Source organism: Perca flavescens, chromosome 3, assembly GCF_004354835.1.
Source record: "Perca flavescens isolate YP-PL-M2 chromosome 3, PFLA_1.0, whole genome shotgun sequence".
Classification (NCBI taxonomy): domain Eukaryota; kingdom Metazoa; phylum Chordata; class Actinopteri; order Perciformes; family Percidae; genus Perca; species Perca flavescens.
Genome location: NC_041333.1, coordinates 33,571,527 through 33,590,002, shown reverse-complemented (window position 1 = coordinate 33,590,002; position 18,476 = coordinate 33,571,527). Strand labels below are relative to the sequence as shown.

At 40.4% G+C, this 18,476-nt stretch overlaps 1 protein-coding gene across 1 annotated transcript; it reads right to left on the bottom strand.

Annotated features, from left to right (window-relative positions):
- Positions 1 to 3,470: 3,470 nt before the first annotated feature.
- On the bottom strand, positions 3,471 to 17,280 carry pld3 (phospholipase D family member 3). Its single transcript, XM_028574319.1, has 12 exons — positions 17,090 to 17,280; positions 14,752 to 14,850; positions 13,006 to 13,056; positions 11,195 to 11,364; positions 9,890 to 10,070; positions 9,115 to 9,232; positions 8,148 to 8,275; positions 7,137 to 7,334; positions 6,055 to 6,194; positions 5,450 to 5,615; positions 5,218 to 5,317; positions 3,471 to 5,091 (listed from the first exon to the last, which is right to left on the bottom strand). The coding sequence occupies exons 2-12, from the start codon at positions 14,776 to 14,778 to the stop codon at positions 4,904 to 4,906; spliced, it is 1,467 nt and encodes a 488-aa protein (XP_028430120.1). The 5' UTR covers positions 14,779 to 14,850; positions 17,090 to 17,280; the 3' UTR covers positions 3,471 to 4,903.
- Between the last annotated feature and the right edge of the window lie 1,196 nt (positions 17,281 to 18,476).

Below are 18,476 nucleotides of genomic sequence, written 5' to 3'. Positions count from 1 at the left end.
GGCTACCGAAGAATACCATAATTCCTCCGTTCAATTAGGCCTAAGTGATGCACCCCAAGCTTCCATCCTTATTAAACAGCCATGTATATATGGGCTCTTCCAGTCTCTCCACTGCTGGCTGTTCCAATTTAACGGGAGAGGGGTTAGGGTGGTGACCGGCCTCCGATGAACTGCTACCACCATCTTCAGCCAGAGAGGACCTTATTTCTTCAGCTTCTTGCGTTGTCAGCCCGGCGGGAGGTGTGCTAACAGGGCTTGGAGCAGGTCAATCTGCCGTGCTATTAACGTCATCGTTGAACGATTTCACAAATTTATTCACAAAATTAATTAAACTGCCTTGTTTTCTTTTTGCCATGGCTATATGATGCTAACTGCTGAATGGATTTCGAGGATTTGGCGCGCCGATTAATGGCCTCCAACGTTTAGATTTTTTTCTGTGAATCTTTGAGTTAACATGTACTAAACATGAGTTGAATTTGCACCGCAGCGCCGCCACGCCTTGATGCTCATGACAAGAACAGCATGTATAAGTTATCTTTATTGAAGTGAATTAGGTTCAAATCGCCGACACGCATGAATGAATGATATTTTTGCAATAGTAACCTAGACATAATAATCCACGATGATCACATTACACAAAACTGAAATTGCACGTCAAAATGACCACATTTTTAGAGACCCCCCCAAAATTTCACAAATCACGTTTTCTGGGGAGCCCATGTCTCATTAAGGGGAGCCGAGCAACCCCTAGCTCCCCTGTAGTACGCACCCTGGTTAAATGTATATATATTTACAAAAAGCATCTAAAATATGATTAGTCAATTTCAATACAGAGCTCTTCCAGACAAACTCCTCTTTCCAAAGAATAAATATGAGGTGGGAATTTCAAAAGAAAGGCGGACGTTTTCACTTTGTATGGATAATATTGGATCATTGAGGATTGAATCGATATATTGATCCAGATTGATGTATCGTTACACCCGTCGCTCTTATATTGATCCATTGGTCTCAGGTTCTTGACTTAACATAGATTCCCTTTGGGTAAAGAGGTTGTAGCTGTGACAGACAACATGAAATGTCTCACCGTTTTCAATCTCATTTTGCAGGTGAACTCTTTATGTGCTGCTGTTGCTTCAAAAACTGCAGCTGAACTTCAGTTCCCACTGGAGAGGAAGAGAGGCTGTCTGACTCCTGTCCAAATAAGATCCTCTGCACAGATATTATACTGAATAGTATTATACACACTAACACACTATACAAAATTACAGGAAACCAGCGTTTTTATAATTTTTTTTATTGTAGCCTCAATATGGTGTGCAGCTGTAATATGAAGGGAAAATACTCTGCTCAAGACCAGGAGCAAAAACTGAGATCAGGATATTTGCACTTTCAACTGTGCTCTGTGACTTTTCAACTATAATTGTTGACAACCGTCATTTCCGACGGAGGCTCTGGCCCGGGGGTCCGTTCAGTAATCCATCCATGCCTCCACTCTTTGCACTGGTCCAGGATTAAAGAGAGCCACCTTTGATCCAATCCAACTGGTCTGTGTGCACGACGGCTGTAGAAGTCTCTTTACGTTAGGGCTGGGCATCGTTTTGATTTGAACAATTCTGATTCTTCCTTTCGATTCAAGTTCTTATCGTTTCTAGATTCCGATTCTTTGATGGGTGGAGTTGAAACGGGTCACATGCTTTTTTCACAGATAAGAGGAACATTTTATTTTGATTCAAAAGTAAGTTTACATTTTTACAAGGCTTTTTCCAACGTCAAAATAAAGCCACTTTGCCGCTTATACTGTGCGCCGTGGCTGCAACACAACAAGGGCCTGGAAGTAAAGTGGCCGCTACGGAATGGTTATTATGTTACGGGAACGGTTCTCGATGCCCAATCCTAGTCATTATGCTATGCCCCTTTCTCCACCAAGAAATTCTCCAGGTACAATTACCAACCTCAGTCCTCATGAGCCTCAGATCTCGCACTTAACCTCACTCTGAGAGCCACAACCACCATTACCTCACGCCTAAGTCTTGCTCCATCCACTTCTACACCTGCATCTCACTCCCTGCATCCTGTTGACGAACACCGAGCAGCGTTAAGGCCCATCTAAAGTGACACCCTGTAACTCTAGCATGAGAAATAAAACTCAGTAGAGCAATTTCACTGAGTGAGAACATCATGATGAATGAACGTAACAAACCTTTTCTTCACATCCTGTTTACAGAGAGAAGGCCGTCCTACAGCAAACAGACTTTCTGCACAGAAACATTAGTCAGAGACGCACTGCAGCTCTGGAAACTATTCTGGTTGGTTGTTATGCACCCTCAGGTCAAAGTCAATAAAAAAACAATAAAGATCCATTATTTATTTTTTTTAAGATAGTTTTTTGGGCATTTTAGGCCTTTATTTGTATAGGACAGCTGAAGACATGAAGGGGGAAGAGGGTAACGACATGCAGCAAAGGTCCGCAGGTCGGAGTACAAACCAGCGGCTGCTGCGTCGAGGATTTAACCTCTATATATGGGCGCCTGCTCTACCAGGTGAGCTCCCCAGGCGTCCGACGAGATCCAGTTTTAGGAAAATGTAGCTCAGCGTAAATTCAGACAGGGAGACTTCTATTACGTGGCTTCTCTCCCTTTCACTGATCAGCTGGGCGGTGGGTTTTACGGTTCTGTATACCAATTAGGAGCGGGCACTTAGGTTCTGACCAATCACAGCTGACTACCGTGTTTTAAAGCGGTTCTCTCTGCTGCTTCTGTCAGTTGTTTTTCAGACTATAGTGCGACCCGCCTCCTCCCCTTCGACTTCCAGGCCTTTTAGACGTGTTCTCGGTCTTCTCCCGGCTGTCGGCTTGTGTTTCGTCTTCGGCTTTTTCTCGCCACCACCAGTGTCTGGTTTCCATTGGGGGATGTGTTTGGTTTTCCTAAACCATGACATTTGCATAGATGCCCCTTAACAATGGAGACTAATCTCCAAATAACTTGTGTTTGTATTTACTTGGTTATCTTGTTAATAAATGTTTGCATATCTGCAACAAAGTCTCTCCTGATTGAAATGACCTCAGTGCAGGTTCTAGGAATAAAACGTTGGAGGACATTAGTATGAAACGAACAGTAGTAGTAGCCTAAGTGAGATTGTTTGGGAGTTTTTGATGCTTTCAGGTGCGCAAATATTGTAGTTTTGCCAAGATCTGAATGTTGAGAACTCGTCCATACAGGAGAGTATTTGGTGAAACCATATCTTTTACATTAGACCACTATGTGAAGGTGCTTGAGACTTTGATCTAGCAGTTTAACGAGTTATACATAGGCTTTTTCCTAAGCAATCATCAAGAGTGGGATGAAGTCCATTGTGTCATTTAATATTTCTTATTTTCCATAGCCCTGAACAGTCACTTTATGAAATCATTGAATATACTGTATATGTATCAGAGAACACATGAAGATGAACTATAAACAGACTGGAACAGGTTTGATTTGAAGACATTTATTGAGAGTAATTTCTTTATAAAGAGGAAGGAGATAAGAACATGTTCACAATAACTGCCCCAGAGCTTTTTTTATATATAAGCTCCCTGCTACTGGTAAACATTAGCCTGACGTGGTCCTACTCAGATTCTAGTCAGAATGTTCCCGACCTCAAATTTTGTGGGCGGGGCTAAGTTTGGCTGGCATCCAGGCTAGGTAAACATGCTTCTTAGGACAGTTTCCATAACAACCACCTCCTCACTAATTGGTAGTTTCAATCACTCCACACAGTGGAAATTAAAGCAAACTTTCAATCTATTGTACGCACTGCTGACTTAAGTATTCAATGTATTTATTTTAAAAACGTCTGTTTCTCATTTACAGCACAGGCACAGCACACCAGCTGGAACATTAATTATTCCAGCAAACTGAAATGATCAATTACGAAAAGAATCAAACTTTACTCCCTGAGATTAGCTGGGATAAAAACAACTTCCACTGAGGCGGATGTTGTAGAAAATGAATGCATTGGGATTGGTCAAATCGGCCACCATTGACCTACATTGCAATTGAATTTCCACTGTAGCGAGTAGTATAAAGTAACGGGGGATTGCAGAGGTTGGTTGGAGTGGTGGATGGGTAAAACACAGGACTTTCACCTGAGAGAGCGGGGTTCGCATTCCACGTGTGGCAATTTTTCAGCATTTTTTTATTTTTTATTTTTTTAAATAAGCCTTACCCAATGTTTCTTTCCTAAACCCAACCATTTATTGTTTTCCTAAGCGTGTTTTTGTCGTTATTTTCCGTGTGTTTGTCACTGTTTTCTTACTAAAGCCTTTGTCTGTGTTCTTTTCCTAAACCCAACCATTTTTTCTTTTTTCACAGGTGTGACGTTCTCGCAATAGTACATCGCATTCTCGCAACGTGGCGAGGCCACGTGGTGTGTATGTTTACATCAGCTGTATACATGCGTACAATAACACGCCATTTGGCTTTATGAAAGTGGCGTGTATATGATGCCATGTTGTGTAGTTTGAATCCCGGGCCAGCTTTGATAGTAAACAGCAAAGAGAGGCAAAGTAATTCTTACCTTAAAATAAAAAAAGGCATCCTTGAATAACCCTTGGCAGTACTTGGCATTTCACTGGTTTGATGGAACATTACTTGCACTAAAGCGGTGATAAGCCAGGTTTACTGAAAGTCCATCTTCCTTTGGACCTTAGCAAACCGGGGAAACTCTGCTCAGCTGAGAGGCCGTCTGGCTGATTTCTTAGCTCTAGAGTTTCCATGTTCATGGTGTTTCAGCAATTGTTTCAGCCGATGGTGCAAAATGCTTTAGAGTTTAAATACTAAAATAAATGTGCAACTATAGCACCGCAATGTGTTGAAGAGAAGGGTCCACACTGATGTTTTTCTTTTTTTTAATACTGTAGAATCTAACACAAGTCTTTGACGTTTGAGTCCTGGGTGAGAGGAGTGCTGTACTCAGAGTTCCAGTCCCTCTCAAACACAGCCTGCAGCTGTGATTGGACGGTTGGCTCCGGGGACTGTGATGCAGTCTGGTTGACAACCAATGCTGAGCCAGCTGTGCTCACAAAGTAGTCCCCTGACCAGTTAGATGTACCTGATGACAGAAAAAAATATTCTATTTTAGCACCTTTTCTTGAAGATATATCAGGGGTGTGCAATCAGATGTGATTGTTATTATTTTCATAACTGATTTAACCATGCAGAGTGTGTGCAGCCTTACCGATGTAGGCTATCTTGTCAGTCACCATGTACTTGTTGTGGTTGACTCTGGCAAAGGGAATCTCCTTCTGCTTGGGGCTCGCAGGCACCACAAACAGCCTCTGGGTAAGGGAAACAAGAGGTCATTTGGGTTATTGTTTTTACTTAAGAATCTGCTTAATATGTACAACTTCACGTAATATGTACAACACGTGAACATGGCCAAGTCTTTTTGGCGAATAAGAGCTACTCACCACCTGGATGTCCAGTTTGCTCTTGGGGTCATAAACTGAGGCCAGAGACTTCAGGAAAGGAAACATCATCGGTTGGGTGCTGGCCCAGCAGCTGATCAGCAGACGCACTTTGACCCGCTTCTCGTACCCGACGCGCCTCAGCTGGGTGTCGATGTCAGCCCAGTACCTGTAGAGGGCGCCACATGCAGCGTATGACTACATGCCACTTCGCATTAACCATTCAAATAAGTTCTGTCCCAACTCTATTCCACTTTATTTATCCTCAAATAAAAATGCTCAGAAAAAGACTTTGTGATATTTACACACTAACGCTTTATAGATTTCCCCTTGTTAAATCCATTATAATGTAGGGACAGAATTTGATAGGATGACTTTTGCTTACACTTTTCTAAAGGAAAAGTCAGGCGATCACCAGAGTCGAATATGTCAGTCAGGACCAGAGTGTTGGACTGACTGACCAATCCATCGATAGTGCCGTGCCGCATGGCTAAAATCTGACCTCCATTACCTTTAGCAGTTCTTAAGAGCTTCACTAACTATACTACTTGACTCTTCTCAACTATCCTCCCCTTAGTTATATTTCATGAGTCTCTGAACAGTTGTACCTTTTAGGGTGTGAAAACTCCATGGTGGGCAGGTAGTTCATGACAGCGATGTAGATGAAGCTCTCGGCATCCTCCATCACACTGAGGATGGACTGGAGGTCTGAAGTCCTGCCGGCTGCACAGAAGGACGGAGGGGAACTCTGAGAGACAGCGAGGAGAGAAAAGTTAATTATTTGTTAGTTTTTTTTAGCAACTTTTTAAACAATACAGAAGCCTCAGCAGACGATGAACCAATAAGGAGCAGTCGTCATTAGAAGTACATTGAAGAGTAGTCTCGTTTTGCCAGACCTTCCTCCACAGTGCTGCGGAGGAGGGTCTGGCTAGTCCACACAGCATTCTGGGATGGGAGAAAAACGGTTTAATGCTCTGGTTTATCGGCATTTCTTTAAACCAATCACAATCGTCTTAGACGGCACTAAGTGCCGGACTCAATGACGGTGCCTCTGCAAAATAGCCTTGGGAAGGAACTTGTTTTGTTGGAACGTGTGTACGTTCAAAAGTTGTTTGAGTCGTGCAACAGAAAACTCAGATTGGACAGAGAGTCTAGCTAGCTGTCTGGATTTACTCTGCGGAGATCTGAGGAGCAGTTAACCATAGTCCTCAGAAATCTTCCGGAGTTTTGAATGCCACTACAAAGATAGCGGAAAGTGACGGACATCTGGACGAAAATTAAGGACATCCGGCGGGATTTCCGGCGCCTGAACAATCCCGGGAATGAAACGTCCTCGATATAGACTAATTGAAGATAGAAGGTCAGCACTGAGCTGTGGGGTTAAGAAAGTCTTTTGTACATACACATCGATAGTAAAATAAATGATTTTGCATGCTGACATCTCAATGGTTACTGTCAGAGATAAAGAAAAACATTTCATAGGTGTAGATATGCCACCACTTTATATGAGGCATAACTAAATCGTATTGGTCTTCATAGTGTGGTATTAAAAAAAAAAAAAAACACACTGGTTACAGTCTTATGAAGCAGCATTAAAAACAAACTTTTCTTTCTTGTTTCTTCCAATTAATATACTGAAATAAAAACTAAAATCTCCCATCCTTTCCTCCCTGTATGTACTGTAGCTCACCGACAGGTAGACGCTGGACGGCGTGTTGTTGAGTGGCAGCTGGAGGGGCGTGTCCTTGTTGTAGAGGGTGGAGAAGCTGGAGGGCCACGGCGATGGGATGGACTGACTCTCCCCCAGGAACCAATAGGCTTCAAAGATCTTACCCAGGTCGGTGGCCAAGCAGCTGCAGTTGTAGACCACAGCGCCCAGCTCCTTCACCTACAGACCAACAGCAGAATATTAACTTATTCTCCATCAGAGATCTTTACAGCTTGTAGATTTCAAAACTTTGACAATGAACAGGAAAAAACAGCAGGAGCAAAATACACAGAAAATCATTTTATAAATGTTGCTCCAGGTCTTCTACAAAGTTTCAATTTCCAATTCCATTCTTTGACCAGACGATAATACTTTGACTTCACTTGAAGATTTGGATGTTTAGTGTCATTTAAGTTTCACACTGTGACAACTGACAAATGTCTAAAAGCACAGAATTGGTGTAGATGCATACACTTTAAATAAGGGGCAATATTTATGAACATATTTTGCATTACACTTAACTGGTAATTCCTGAGATTTTTAAAGTGTTCAGAAATTGCATAAAAGAATTGTCTCACAAAAACAGTTTTATGGGATGTTGGTGCACACTCTTAACAGGATGTTCATGGCAGTGACAAAATTAATATTAAAAAACCCATTAGAAAAGCTAAAACTGAGAAGTGGTTTGAGACCATGACAGTATTAAAGCAAATCCAAACTATTCTTTCAGCATGGCATGTGACTGAAGGTTTTAGCCAACACAAGAAACTTAGTTTCATTAACTGGCCTGGGATATTTTTTTATCAGACAGTCAAAGAGCTAAACAATAGTTAATTTCTTATTCACTTCCTCCCATGATTACTGTGTAAAATACTCATTCTGCCCACAAAGTTACAACAATATTCGGGTAAACCATCTAGGAAACTCTCATTCACACACATATCACATAAAGAAAATGTGATTGTGACTGATAGACTGTGAGAGTGTGTGTACCTGTGTGAGGGACCTCCAGTCCATGTTGGCACTGCCAATGTAAATGTGCTTCTTGTCCACAACCCAGAACTTTGTGTGGAGGACGCCTGAGGTGAGCTCTCTCATGTTAACTGTCCTGATATTAGCACCTGAAAGAGAGACAGACAGACAGACACACAGACACACACGTTGAATTAACTGAATAATGTTCTGCTACACAATACAAAGCCAAAATATATGAATTTTAAGATTGATGTTTTTAGGCAGAGGTTGCTGATACCCGGTATCAAACATTTAGCCATTTCAATGCATAAACTAAAATTAAAGTATTTTTTAGTCTATTTCATTTAGAAAAGATATCATGCAACAATAGTAAATAAATGTATCTCATAATTAATTTATCCCCAGTGTAGATTTATGCATAAAGCATTGCTTAATTTTAACCACATTGAGACTACTTTCTACTCTCTGATTGAACATACAGACCAGAGAATATACTAACCTATGGAAAGGTAAAAGTAATATGAAAACACTACTAACAAAGTTAATATAAGGGCTCAGAAATATGGTTGAAATTCATATCATGAGATTAATAATATTCTTTGTAATGTTTAAATATTTGATAAATATTTCATTAAACTGATGTTAAATGCAACTAAATGTGTTTCACTGTGATGCATTAAATCAGGCAAAACTCTTCACACGTAAAAAAAAAGAAAGAACTCATTTTGTTAGTTTATAATCATAATTTCTTCAGCATCATTACTTTGGACAACATAATGCTACAGATTCTGTCTGTCACACCCCGCTCTCTCCCCAGGTTTCCTGTCTCTCTACACTGGCAGCTCTCAAATGAAAGCAAAATGCCAATAAAAGATCCCAAAAACTAAATACAGAACATTGCAGGCTCAGTCTTGATATAAAGTCAATATCAACCCACACATCAGTTGACACATGGGTCAGAGACTCGCTGGTCTAAAGTAATCACCTGAGTTGTTGAGCAGTCGGAGGTCGCCTTGTGGTTGACCCTTCTGTGGCGTGTTGACTGCGATACGAACAGACAACTTGCCGGAAAGTTTAGCTAGTGTCTTCAGAATGGTCTCACCCTGTGAACACAGCAGGGAACAATAAGAAGCCGGTCACATGAATAGGCCTGTAACAATTATTAAATAATTGTCAATTTTATTTTATTTATTTTATATAATTGCGGATTCTTTGTTTAACCGCAATTCATTGCTAACATTAGCTAAGGTCCTAAGGTGTATGACTGGTAATTGTAGGTTTTGTTTAGATTGCCAAATTGTAATTATAGAAGTAATTATTGGTCGGACTATATATATTTTTTATTATTTCAATTGTTGTTGCCACTTGATCCTATACATGTTCATGGCAACAAAAATGACAAAGGGAGATACAGTTAGAAAACATGTATTATGTATTACCAATACAGGCATTGTTTACTTCATAGGCCGTGTATTTGTGTTATTACATTATCTGGGTCACATGACAGTGATATATAACCAAACAATGCATCCTGGAATTCATTAAAAATTGTATTTGTTTAAAAAAAGTAATAAATACATAAATATTTTAAAATTTGACTGAAAGAGACAATTATATTGTTAATCGCAATTATTTCTGAGACAATTAATTGCACAGCAGAATTTGGAATTGTTACAGCTCTACATATGAACTTTATTAAACAAATATTTTGAGAAGTAAAACTCATTTGTGCCGTTTGGCTATTCACAGCTCCGGCAGACCTGATTGGCTGTCGGCTCATGAGTGCCAGTGTCTTCGTTAGTGAGTGTCCAGTAGAAGGAGGCGATGTCGACACTGCTGCGAGCCTCGGCCATCAGATTGGTCCAGGCTTGGAAGATGGAGGGGTGAGTGGTGCTGGAGTTAAACTCCAGCCCTTCGGGGATGCTCTCCACCAGAACGATCCTGACAGGGGGAAAGAGAGGAAACGGCTTGACTAGAACGATTCATTTCTGTACTACGGACTGATAAATTGACCAGGTCGATGCTTATCGCAGATATATTTTATGACGTCAGTCAATAAATAAGAAGAAGATTAAAAGGATATTATAGTACAGAAATGCCTCAGATATGTTTGAGGTAATTTAGTAAAGTTTCACCTTAACATAGTTTGTCAAGTTTATTTTTCAACTGTAAAAATGCCCCACACCTTACCCACAATTCTTTAAATTAAACTAATTTACAACTGACAAAACAATCCACTTGCTTGCTTGTTGCCTGTATGGAGCTTTGCTTCAAATACTGTCGAGCTTTACCTTTGTGTCAAAGCGAACGAGAAGTGGCTTTGAATAATGGAAGTTTAAACACCTACAGCTCCATCACAACTGAGCAAACTTCTTCTGTTGATGAAGACAACAAGCAACAAGGTGAAGAATCCTCGGGAAGCTTTGAACTTTGAAATGTCATCAGACTACACACATCTTTTGAGTTGGCTCTCAGTTTATCAGTATTGAATATTGCTTACATTCAGTCAGGAACATTCTCTTCATAGATTTAATAGACAAAAAAAAAAAAAAAAAAATGGAAATACAGTTATGTTTGGTGTTGATGGCTCCGCTCTTGATAATGTTGCCTGGAACCAGCTGAGTAGCATGCTAAGCTGAAACAGGGAGGACCATGCAGAAACCCCCTTGGGTTTAAAAAAAAAAAAAAAAAAAAAAAAAAAAAAAAAAAAAAAAAAAGAGCGAGCCAAAAGAAAGAGATTGAAAACCATTTTAAACTTTGGGTCATGTGAGGACTCCGAACTAGGAAGGTGGAAGCTGGGGTGTTGGAGGCAAAGCGTTGCCAGCGGCAGCGGTGGGTGAAGCAGCGTCAGTGTAGCAGGGATTAGTGAGGAGGGAGTCCCATTTAAAAGGACCGCCTTGACGAGAGAATGGTGATATGTGATAATTCAATCAGCGGGCGTATGACTTCCTAACGCTAAGCTTAATTTATACAACAGCTATTAAACAGTTGACATGATACACAGTTTGAAACAGGACAGCTGAATAAACCATTGTGTCCATGTGTGTGTGCAGAGGTTTGCTTACTTGCAGGGGTCTGAGCAGGACTCGCCCTTGGGCAGACGGAGGCTGCTGCTGCTGCTGCTGCTGGGGGCAGGATGGGGGGAGGAAACCCTCGGTGTCAGGAGGTTATAGATGGCCATGGCGGCCAGCAGCAGAGTGGCCACAGTGGCCAGAGCGATCACACACCTGGAATACTGGAAAGGGGATGGGCAAAAGCTGTGGGTGTTGATCAGCGTTGAATACAGTATATTTATCTCTGAATGTGGGTATTTCTTTGTGAGATGTGTCAACTTAGCCTCGTGAGACCGTCCTGATCTCGCGAGCTCCATATTTCCACTCGCAAATCAGTCTGGCATCTTGAGATAGAGAAAATTTGGAGCCGTTAGCCAAACGACCGGGCCATAAAACGTTGGTTTTGAGGTGGGTTAGGTGGTGATAGACAGATGGCTTATCCAATCAGCTAACCAGTATTATCAGACAGCGGTAGCGCTAATTCTGTTAGCCGCTCGCTAATGCTTTTTTTCTCTTGGATCCTTCTTTTGGAATATGGTCCGGGAACCTGAAATGGTACTTTTTATTCCTAAATTCTCGTTACACAAACGGCAAATATCCTTTACCGACATGTTGCTTGCATGCTGAGCTAACGAGCTATGCTTTGCCTGCAGCAGCAGGGGCGGGCTTGTGGTTGTATTTTCATACGCTTCGTGGATCTGATTGGTTGATTTGGCCCGTCTATCACCAATCAGCTAACCAGTATTTCCGCCCCTTCCCAAAAGTTCTCTAACGGAAAGTTCCCAGATGGATATACCGAGCAAATGCGAAGCAATCCATCTGGCGAAGTCAGGTTAGTGTCAACTATGGCCGGGGTAAAATAATCCCATTCTCCAATTAAAATCGATCTTTGTCTGAGTGATCCGATATTGATTAATAAAATCCATTAAATATATATATGCCTTCTCACCGTGGATGTATAAGCCACTACAAACCTTTGGGGGTCAATTCTTCCTGCAAACATTAACTTGGTGCATTCTAAAAAATATTTGAGGGTTGCTTCTTGCTTGTACAATTTTTATAGCACAAGTTCTCTGAGAATCCATTTCATATCCAAGAAAAATTCAGCCTGACATGCCAGACCCACATCCAGATGTTGGGTATGGGAACTCACCATTGGTTGGGCTCAGTCCGAGGGGCGGGATAAACTGTTGTCTTTCAAATTCCCTCTGCACGCAATAGGATAGCGCTACAACCAACCAGAGCAACGCTAGTTGATAGATTAAACTTCTGCCGTATCCGGTCGGCAAAACTCTGAACACATCTCCCTTTTTTAAGAAAGACTTCAGTGCTGTTCTTTGTTCTTTTCTCAAAGACAAGCTGAACTCCAAGTCTTCCAGAGTCGCGGCCAAAGCCAATGACCACTGTTAGCCAGCAGCAGCAGCAGCAGCCATCTTCTTTGTTTTCAAGTAGCGGGGAATTCACGCGGAACCGCCGCAACTCTGCGGTCATTATGTTAAGCCCCGCCCACTGACACTATACACGATGTGATTGGCCTGACTAGAGTTTGGTTTTTCCAGCTCGCAAGCCAACGGAGAGTTGCAAGACTGACCCTGGCTGCAATTTACATTTGCTGCCGCTAGGGTGTGTCTAGATTTCTAGGCTAAGCACAAAATTGGCATTGGAATGGAAATTGAATCGAAATGTAATCGAATCGGGACCTCGTGAATCGGAAACGAAATCGATTCAGGAAATCGTTGTGGATACCCAGCCCTAGCGCGGGCTGTGATTCCGTCTACCTTATTTGTTTGTGTGCTGAAGTCATGTGTGGGTCTGTAACGTACCAGCTGGGCTTTCCTGTTGGATTCCTGTCTCCTCCGCTCCACGTCCACCAGCTACAGGCAGAACCATAAATTAACACAGTGAGCCAACAATACTTTTGAGGATTTTAATTCGAACCTTGGCGTGTTTCACCAAATTTGCAACATGGGATCATTTTCTCAGTGCTCACTCACACAAGGTGTCGCTCATCAAAAGAGGAACCCCATGTTTGAGACCCACGCGTGAGCAGAATCACCGCTGGACTCAAATGTTTGCGGTTGGGATTATTGGTGCTTATTATGTAACACTCAATCCAAATCCAAACTACTTCTGTTAAATTGGATGAGCAGGTTAAATCTATTAGATAGAGCTGTAAGAATTCCATATAAGTGTCACTTTCAGTCAAATTTTAAAATATTCATTTATTTATTACCTTTTTTAAACAAATTAAAGTTTTGAATGAATCCCAGGATACATCTTTTGGTTACAGATCACTGTCATGTGACCCAGATAATGTAGTTACAAAAATACACAGCCTATGAAGTAAACCATGCCTCTTTATTATCATAAAATATTTTTTCTAACCGTAGCCCCCTTGTCATTTTTGTTGCTATGAAAGTTTATAGGGTCAAGTGCCAACAACTAACAATTGAATTAATAATAAAAATATAAAGTCTGACCAATAATCCCTTATATAATTACAATTTGGCACATCCAAACAAAATCAAAAATTACCAGTCATACGCCTTAAGACCTTAGCTAATGTTATGTAATAAATTGTGGTTAAACAAAGAAACCGCAATTATGTAATAAAAAAAAAAGTCAATTATGTAATAATTGTTACAGGCCTACTATTAGGTAAGTCTTTTTTAGATTCCCTGACTTCCTCCTGTTTGTAGTTTGTCTTAGTGTACATGTCCTTGACATTACCAAAATTCAGTGACCAGTGGTAACTAAAAATAGAAAATGAATTTATGTAATGGAGATGTGATTCAGAGCGGACAGCTGTCAGTTTACAACAGACACGGGGAAACTCCACGGTTCTGATCTGAGTAACAAGCTCACTGAATTTAAACACAAATAACAACATTCATGGCAAACAGAAAGCATTTTCTCATAGCACATCGTCTTAAAATGTAGTACAAATTATAAGGGCTTCATCAACTCATCTGTAATTGTGATTTTGAAAAGTGATACGTACATTTTTTTTTTTATTTTGTCAGAAACGAAACAACAAACGGGGTTCAATTAGGTTTAAAGAAATGTGAGCAACTGACTCCTCACATTAGAGAAGCTTGGCCCTCCTGTTGTCCTCGGGTCAAATTTGACCCGTTTTCAAAAAGTTTCTATAAATCAGAAATGTGGGTTTCTTTCAACCAAAGCATTTAAAAAAAAACTTGATAAAAGAACGTCAGAAAAAGTGCCGAAACAAAATCGACAAAAACATCAGAAAAAGTTACAAAAAACTTGGAAAAAAATGACTAAAACATTTCCAAAACATCGGGAAAAGCGACAAAAGACGACCAAAACATTGAAAAAAAGTTAAAATTTTACACAAAGCAGCAAAGTTGCATGGTCGACGGGAAGAAAACACAAGGGTTAACCCAGTAAATGTTTAGTATTTTTTACATGATAACTAATTTAAACAAATAATCAAACCTAATCAAAAGATGAAATAACTCAAAATCTGTCAGCATAGATTCATTTTCTGTTCATCAAGTCATTGATTTATTTAACTAAACTAAAGTAACTAAAAAAAAGCCCCTTACCTGGTTGTAAGCGATGTCCGTCTTCATTGTGGAAGAAGACAGATTGACATATGATTTGATAGATTCAGTAGTTTTCAGCTCAGATCAGGTGAGACCGAACTAGAGGAACAAAACATAAAATGTCACATCAGGAGACCAGGTTGGCCGATACAGAAGCTGTAATCCGAGGTCTCGTGATTTATGACATTTGATTGCTTAATAGAGAGGAAGTATGGAAGTCTGAATGCTGACAGCAGCAGTGTGACTCAGTGAAGCCTCTGATTGGGGGGCTGTCTCACCACAAAAACATGACTTATTACCAGGGTTGTCACAATACCAGAATTGTAATTGTTTCGTTATTGGAGGTTTTTATATTATTCTTTCACTTCCCAGTAGTGTTCCTTATTTAAATCCAAACATTCACATTTTGGACGGCCCCAGTTTGGACAAGCAGATAGGAAGCTAGGGAACGTACTGCTGAGGATTCCACGTTGGAGTTAGATCTGAAAGTCACAATAACACAAAACAACTAACCGGTCGAGGCAGCGCTAGCAACTCCCGTGTTCTGCAAGGGAAAACTACTGTTTTTGTCACAGGAGTCTGGTGGCGTTGAATAGAGCGATATGCACTGCAGCGGACGGGGGTACCAGCAAAGTGTACTTTAGACACCTAATAAAATCGGGTTAAGCGTACGCTACATTTAGAATATTGTCACAGCTTTACCTTTGCCGTTAGACAGCCCTTTCGGATGGGGGGACTGAAGCCGTTATATTGCTCTCTTCAAATCCACCACACAGTAACTTGTTTGGCTTTCTGTGCAGTAATTTCCAGACTAATGTTGACCCAGCTAGTGCTAGCGTTCACATTATTCATAACCTTATTGATTTGAAACCAGGGGAAAAAAAAACAGATGGACTAGGCCTTTAAACTTCAAAATGGCAAAAAAAGAAGCCCAAGGCACACAAAATAGGATAATAAAAACCTGTGCATGGTGCTGGTACAGAAAACAAACAAACTGGTGGGCTCGTTGCTGGGGAGAAGGCCAAAACAGCCACAGGTTTAAGGACCAGTTTGTTTTGTTTCCCGATGTTTAATCTGTGCAGCCTTGGGAGGAAAATCTGACTGTAGATCAGTTTTTTATAGCTTTGGTACTTTTGATACTATCGAATGTATAATTAACAAAATTGTATCGTCTGAAACAAGTGGTATCGGAAAAAGTATGGAAGTAGGCTATCGATACTTTTGACAACCTTAGTCATTACAGTTGCTGGTATAAGAACATACAATAAATGTCTAAATAGCTGATCAATCTTTAAGGCATTGCGTTTGGACATCTTTAAGGCGTGCATATGGACAGAAGATTTTCAACATGTCCAAAATATTTTGTCTTGTGACTGGCTTTTCTTGTAACTGATTTTTTAAAGAAGGCAAAACGTTTCCTGTTCGGGCCATGCCAAAATATGTAGGCTGCTTTTTTGTTTTGGTATGTGCTTGTGTTTGTTTTGGTTTTAGATCTGATGAACAGATCCCACAGGTGACATAAGATGAGGAAGAAAAAGACGGAAAACTGTTAAGATTTTAGCTGTGTGACATTAGAAAGCAAACTATGCTGGATTATACTGAAACTGAGTCTTGAATAACCCATTTTACATCTACCATTTAAACTACAGGCCTTATCGGATGGAAGACCTTGATTAAATGAATACACCTAGAAAGGATTTTCAGATCTTCTGAAACATTGTGAAGGTTACACATTTTCGTTTCTTTTCACTGAGTTGTAAGTAGCAGATGATCTCTATTATCTCTAGATTCAAAGGAAACGAACAAGCTTGACGTGTCTTTGGCGGAGTGTGCCAGATCTCTCAGGTCTGACTGAATTATTGGTAGCGGAGGACAAAGAAGGCTTGTTTGTCTGTGCGGGGGAACAAATCACATTAGAGAAAACAACCCAGAGAAGAACAAGTGACAAGAGTTTGCCTCAAGTTGTACAAGTGAGGTTGAGTCGCAAAAGATTACTCAATTCTTAAATTACCCAAACGAATAAGAAAAGAGCAACACACTTATTGTGTGAGCTTCAGCGTAGATACCACTGTGATAACATTACATAGCTAGTAGAAGGCTAACAACTTGAATGTAGCTAATGTTGTTCACTTTGGAGTGTCTTAAAAAAACATTAGGTTAAGAAACAAAATAGGACCAACCCACTCCTGACTGTCACGTCTTTACTAGTACCACAACCCCCATTTTAATGAGTCGTTAATTTACACTGTGGCCAGCTTTTGGTTTACTGAGCAGTCGAAGAGTTGCTGACACTGCAGAACAACAAGTCACTTTCAGCTTTGTTTGACAGTCAACCTACCTGTTTTCGTGCGTCCAGGTTCATTAAAATCCCGTATGTAAAAGCGTCAAAGTCTGTTCTTGACACACAATCACATTTGCGGTTGTTGTCTGATTGTTAAATAGCCTACACGAAGAACAAAGAAGAAGACTATTCACCGCGCTGTTGTTAAAAGTACCAGAACAGACGGGACAGTAATGTCATGTGATCACAGCCGGACAGGGCAGCCAATTAAATGAGAGCTGTCCGCGTGACGTAGAGCAGGTTGGTTAAAAGTTACAGTAGTGCAGTTCTCAATAGAAACCACAGGAGGGCGCTGTCCTTCCATGTTAGGGACACAGCAGGACATTTAAAGTGTATCTTGTATGCAATGATTCACAATTTCACAGTCAAAAATGCGAATGCAAGAGAATACAACAAACAAACAATAAAAACAACCGCTCGAGCGATATCAAATAACAAATAAAAGAAATCATAAAACAGAAATAAATAGGTCTAATAGTGAAAAAAAGCAGGAAAACATTCAATTTATACATGCCCATGAGTACGGTTTGTCCCAGGGGGCGTCATGCCGGGCACGCTCAGGGTCCCGGATGAAGATTACCTGCCGTTCCTAAGAAAGAAGAGCACAACTGTCAACTTTCAGGTAGCCCATCAAATAGCAGCATGATGAAATACTGAAATATTCTTCAATTAAACAATGACAAAGCTAGTTGTCTTTGGAGTCCAGGAGGAACGATTATAAGTCAGAGCTCTGCTTCATTTAGCAATGTTAAAAACCACGGACAAAGCCAAAAATCTGGTCACGGATTCAGACCTGGATTTAAACAGCCACTTTAAGACAATCACAAAGTCAGCCTATATTACCTTAAACATATGTCGGGGTTGAGGACTTAGATCAAGGCTGAAGACTTTTCTTTTTGATGCTACCTTTTATTAAATCAAATAATTGTGCTATAAATTTCCAACACTGCACTGTAACCTTTATTCTTGTTGGCTATTTTATATATATCTTATTATATTATAGCTTATTTTGGCTCTTTAATGGACTGTTTTAATAGTTCTTTTTAAAAATGGCCTTTTAATGTTTTATGTAAAGCCTTATGTAATTGCCTTTTTGCTGAAACTTGCCTTGCCTTGATATAAGCTGCAAACAACCTCTGAGAAAAGATTAACATTCACAAGATGGAAGCTGCACTGTGATAATCTAAACTGTGGCCTTTAGTTTTAACAGATGGGTCACAAAGTCATGACTCACTGGATCCCATGTTGTAGCCTATAATAGCTCTAGTTGTGGTAAGATATCATATCAATACAACATTTGATTAGTTGAGTACCGCACTTGTGATCCATTAGTTTAACTGTATGTTTGCAGATAACCAGGACTTGCCTTCTTTTTCCTCGCCAT

Excerpts from the sequence above, each read along its gene's own strand:
- pld3 (XM_028574319.1), bottom strand. The coding sequence starts at position 14,778 with ATGAAGACGGACATCGCTTACAACCAG. Across the intron at positions 9,233-9,889 it reads ATGAGCCGACAGCCAATCAG|GGTGAGACCATTCTGAAGAC; the intron begins GTCTGCCGGAGC and ends CTGTGTTCACAG. Across the intron at positions 5,318-5,449 it reads GCAAACTGGACATCCAGGTG|AGGCTGTTTGTGGTGCCTGC; the intron begins GTGAGTAGCTCT and ends TCCCTTACCCAG.